The sequence below is a fragment of the Arachis hypogaea genome, chromosome 15 (genome assembly GCF_003086295.3).
Source record: "Arachis hypogaea cultivar Tifrunner chromosome 15, arahy.Tifrunner.gnm2.J5K5, whole genome shotgun sequence".
Lineage (NCBI taxonomy): Eukaryota > Viridiplantae > Streptophyta > Magnoliopsida > Fabales > Fabaceae > Arachis > Arachis hypogaea.
Window position 1 is genome coordinate 28,753,959 of NC_092050.1, and position 4,791 is coordinate 28,758,749.

Here is a 4,791-nt window from a genome sequence, read left to right on the forward strand (position 1 = left end):
ACGACTACCCGCACGAGTGGGTCAAAATTCAATTCTTTATTATTCGCAAGTAGAAAAAGAACGAATTTTATGTAAGTTATGATAGAATAAAATGGAATCAAAAATGACAAAAACTGCCCCTACCTACCTCCTTGCCCCCATTATCATCCCATGTGATTCAACTTTTACTAAAACTAAAAAAAGAAAATTTTGTAATTCTTCCACCAGCATTAGGCACCTTTCTTTTTTATAGAAAATAACTATATTTCATTCATCAAAAAGTCAAACAACACTTACAAGGATCATAGAAATATCAGTTCTACATTGATATAAAGAAGATAAATATCTTATGCTGAAAATCTTAAAAGATAGAAACAAAAATAAACTAAATCTCTTATTTCTAGATCTACACATACATATTACAAGACAATAAAATATTTTTTTTCTTCACATAAGTTTGGATAATTTTTAGATTTAAAAATTTTTTTATGAACAACATTTTCTCAAGGTATTTTATTTTTAGATTTGAAAAGATCTATAACAATTAACTACCATGAGCAACCATAAAGAAAAACTAAGAATACCATCATTTAAAAAAAAAAGAAAAAATATCATAAATAAATTATTGAAATAAGAACACAGAACTAATCTCATGTTCAAAACACAGTCGGTAATAAAAATCGTAAAAAATAGATCTAAATCTAAAAAAAAAAAAAACAGAAAAATCAAAACACAACCATCAAAAAAAGAAAGGAATAAGGATGAGGGGGGAGAAAAAACGGGTGAGAGAAAGAAAGGATGGTGGGAGGGTATAAATGACGAAAAAAAAAAAAAAGAAAAAAGAGAAAAGAGAAGAAAGGAAGGAGATTTAAGGGGAGAGAGCAAAGAAGGAGGCTTTTTGCTTGGTTTCCTTATCGGGAAAGAGAGCGCGCACGCGCGTCACGCATCAGGCACCTTTGCTGATACATTATTGAGCACACACAATGACACAAGATTGAAAATGACAAAAGGTGTCATACATTACACGTTAACAAATTTTTCATTAAAAAGCAAAAGTAAGAGGGAAAAACAACAAATAAAAAAAGTGATCATAATTGTTCCCCTGAAACAAAATCAATTTTAGGATATATTAATTACTCACACTATATTTCACATTCTTAACATTAAAGTGAGATCACGGCACTAGTAAAACCAACTAACAAACAATTATTATGAGAGAAACTATAGCTATTTTAGCTAGTAGTCATTCAAATTCGCAGTCACATGTGCACCCCTCAAATGTTCCACAAATTCATTGATGTTCTTATCAGAGCTCCCACCTTCACCAACTGCCTCCCTAGCCAACTTCATCCACTTGCTAGCATTGCTTCTAATTTCTTCACTCCTCTTACCCTGCATAACCATATTCAAACTCCTAACAAACTCTTCCTTCCTAACAACACCACTCTCATCCTCTTTGGGCCTCACACCGACCTCCCAAACTTGCTCCAAATACTTGGCATCCGGTAATTGGTCGGCCCATTGCGGCAAGCACACCACCGGCACGCCGAGGCTCAACGTCTCCAGAGTTGAGTTCCAACCACAATGTGTCACAAAGCACCCTATGGCTTGGTGTTCCAGCATTTCAAGTTGGTTACACCATGTGACAATTATGCCCTTCTCTTTGACCATTTTTTCGTACCCTTTTGGTAATTTTGTGTGTTCAGATTGTCTTAGGACCCAAATGAAATTCTTGCCACTTTGCTCCAACCCCAATGCCACTTCCTCAATTTGTTCATTTGAGAGTGACACCATGCTTCCAAATGAGATGTATACTACTGATTTTGGTGCCTTTGTTTCAAGCCAATCAGAGCATTCTTCACTTAATGGCTTCCATAAGCTTGCTCCATAGCCTCTGTCACCTTTGATTCTTCCATCTAAGTATGCAGAAGGGACCATTGGCCCTATCAACTTTGCTGGACATAACTCTCTTATGCCATTCACCGCCTAGAAATTATCAACAGCCATGTCAGAAACTCATCATCATTTAGGAAATGCAGAACATGATATCTATGGCACGCAACTCTATTTGACTTTTGAGTAGCATAGAGATCGGATAAGAAATAATATTTTGATGAAATTCGTAAAATTATTTACATTTATTTTCTATTTCTCAAAACGTGGCAATAAATGCCCCGCACACATACATAATAATAATAATAATAATAATAATAATAATAATAATAATAATAATAATAATAATAATAATAATAATAATAATAAATTAATCAATATATATTTTAAAAAAAATTAAAAAAATTATCAAAAATTATTATTTTTAATGTCTCTAATCTTTTTTTATATTTTTATAAATAAATACATAATTACTAATTATAATAGCTAATTTTAATATGCACGTGTAATATTTTTTTATGTATAATATGAATTAAAAATAAATAAAAAATTTATTTTCATGTTAATTAATATTTAAAAATTATTAAATAATAATTTAATTAAACATATTAAATTATTTAAAAAATTTTAAATATGGTTTTCGTATTAAAGGCAATTTGCTCAATGACAATTTTAATAAGTTTCTACATACCTCACTTTCTAAAGCTTCAAAAGTGTTGACAAACATAAAATCAGCCTTGTTCAAGTTAGAGAACTGGCTCAATTTCATGGCCAAGTAATCAGGGTAACTCTCCGGAAACCTAATGAAGCTAGGCAAATCCGGCAAATCCAACGGTGGAATCCCGGGAACAAACAACGGCAAATCCTCCTTCTCCACAGGAAGCTCAAGAAGGCCATGGTGTATACGACAGAATATGTTACAAACGGCAGCAGAATTGGTAAAGAAAGCGGCACCATAAACGCCGTGTCGTTTGGCAACATCAAGCGCCCACGGGAAAAATGAGTCATATACAATGCACGTGACCGGCGTGGTAGTTTGTTGAAACCGTTCGATCAGTTGCGAGAGAGTTTTGGCGCCAACGGTCCTGAAGGAGGTTAGGAAGAGCTGCACGTTCTTGGCTTGCGCGAAGCCGGCGTTGTCGAAGCCGTCGGATATTGCTTCTACGCCGACGTTTGGGGCGTTGATGGTGTTGACCGTGTAGTGAGTGGTGGCTATGGTGGCTTTAACGCCCTTTGAGGCTAATCTTTTTGCGAACTGGACCAGTGGGTTGATATGGCCTTGTGCTGGGTATGGTAGGAGTAGGACATGGACGTTGTTGTGCTTTTGGAGAACCATGTTTTCTTTCTTTCTCTCGGAAGTAGCTAGAATTCTAGAAAGATGTTTTGCTTTGTTTTCTGTTGTTTGGTGATGGTGTTATAAGACCCTTTATTTATAGGCGACTATACCGTGTTTGAAACGAGGTTTTCTTTTGTTTTTTTATTTCTTTACTTTTTTATTTAATTTTTTCAGAAATTATTTTTAATATAGAGTTAAAAATCCTACTTTGATTGAATATTCATATTCTAATACGCACTTTACTTGTTGATTCTACAACTACAAAATTCACCCATGTAATCATACTAAATAATTCTATTTTCAACCAAAACATTAATATTTTTTTATATAAAAAAATTAGCCTAATTCTTTTCCTTTTTGTTAAATAAGTAATTGGCATATCCACAAAATTAATGATTTGTGATTTTTTACTATTAATAGATAAATGATATAGTTTCTTATCTAACTTACCTTTGCTAAAAAAATTACTAAAAGTCAACAAGGACAAAATGTCCCTACAGCCGCGAGTGTAGGACCACCCTAACAGTGATGGAATGTAGTAAGAGGGGGCAGTAGTCCCTCCAAAATTTTTTTAAGCACCGAAGATCAGAATTTTGTACTCCATCAAATGTCATAACAGTTGCGATAGCCAAAGTACTGTGTGCCCCAAATTCTTTCCCAACCTCCGTCTCTACACTAAGGGTTAGTTTGATAAAATTTTTATTTTTTAAAAAGTGTAATATTTATATTTAATAAATTAAATTAAAAATAAGTTTTAATAAATATAAATAACAATAATTATGTTTAGTAAAATAATTTTTAAAATTTAAAAATATTATAAAAAATATAAATTTAAATATTAAATTCAAAAATTAGTTAATATATGAGATTATATTAAACTTTTAAATTTTAAAAAATATATGTCAATTTTAAAAAGTTCTACCTTAGTTGTTTTAAAAAATATGCTGATCTTTCAAAAGCTGCAACTACAAACACATAGTCTTTTTGAATTACCAAACATAAAATGAGAAGTTTATACTTTTAAAAAACACAAACACCTCTTTAAAAAATTTTACTAAACCAAGTCTAACTCTAAACATTTTAATAACTTAATGATATACTCAAAATTATGAAACTTTTTTTTTAAAGGGCGAAAAACAAATTAAATCAGTTTACGAGTCAAAAATTTGATTTGTTAATAATTCGACAAATTAATTTTATGAGTTTGTGAACTAAATTTAAACGTGTATATTAAATAAATCGAACTTAAATTTAGATAATTTCAACCTATTAAATTGTAGAGCTAATTCGATGATATATAATATAATTATTTATAGTAAATCATATATTCGTATTTGCTAAATATATGAAGGTGTATTGTTTTTTCTTTTTTGTCATATCTAAAGTGTAATATCTTTAAATAATTATATGTTAGATGGATAATGAATTAAAAAAGTCTAATTAAATTATTTAGTATAAAAGGAAACAATATATCTATTAATGCTTTGATATAAAATTTTATAGTCACTCTTTTATATATGATTTTTATAGACATATAAATTATTTAGCTAGTGAACATTTAGGGAGTTGAGTATATTAATGTA

General features: G+C 30.8%; 1 protein-coding gene across 1 annotated transcript; it reads right to left on the bottom strand.

Annotated features, from left to right (window-relative positions):
• Positions 1–973: 973 nt before the first annotated feature.
• On the bottom strand, positions 974–3,273 carry LOC112750083 (UDP-glycosyltransferase 74B1). The gene is made up of 2 exons (XM_025798616.3): positions 2,564–3,273; positions 974–1,965 (listed from the first exon to the last, which is right to left on the bottom strand). The coding sequence occupies exons 1-2, from the start codon at positions 3,206–3,208 to the stop codon at positions 1,216–1,218; spliced, it is 1,395 nt and encodes a 464-aa protein (XP_025654401.1). The 5' UTR covers positions 3,209–3,273; the 3' UTR covers positions 974–1,215.
• Positions 3,274–4,791: the final 1,518 nt, after the last annotated feature.

Excerpts from the sequence above, each read along its gene's own strand:
- LOC112750083 (XM_025798616.3), bottom strand. The coding sequence starts at position 3,208 with ATGGTTCTCCAAAAGCACAACAACGTCCATGTCCTACTCCTACCATAC. Across the intron at positions 1,966-2,563 it reads TTGAAGCTTTAGAAAGTGAG|GCGGTGAATGGCATAAGAGA; the intron begins GTATGTAGAAAC and ends GATAATTTCTAG.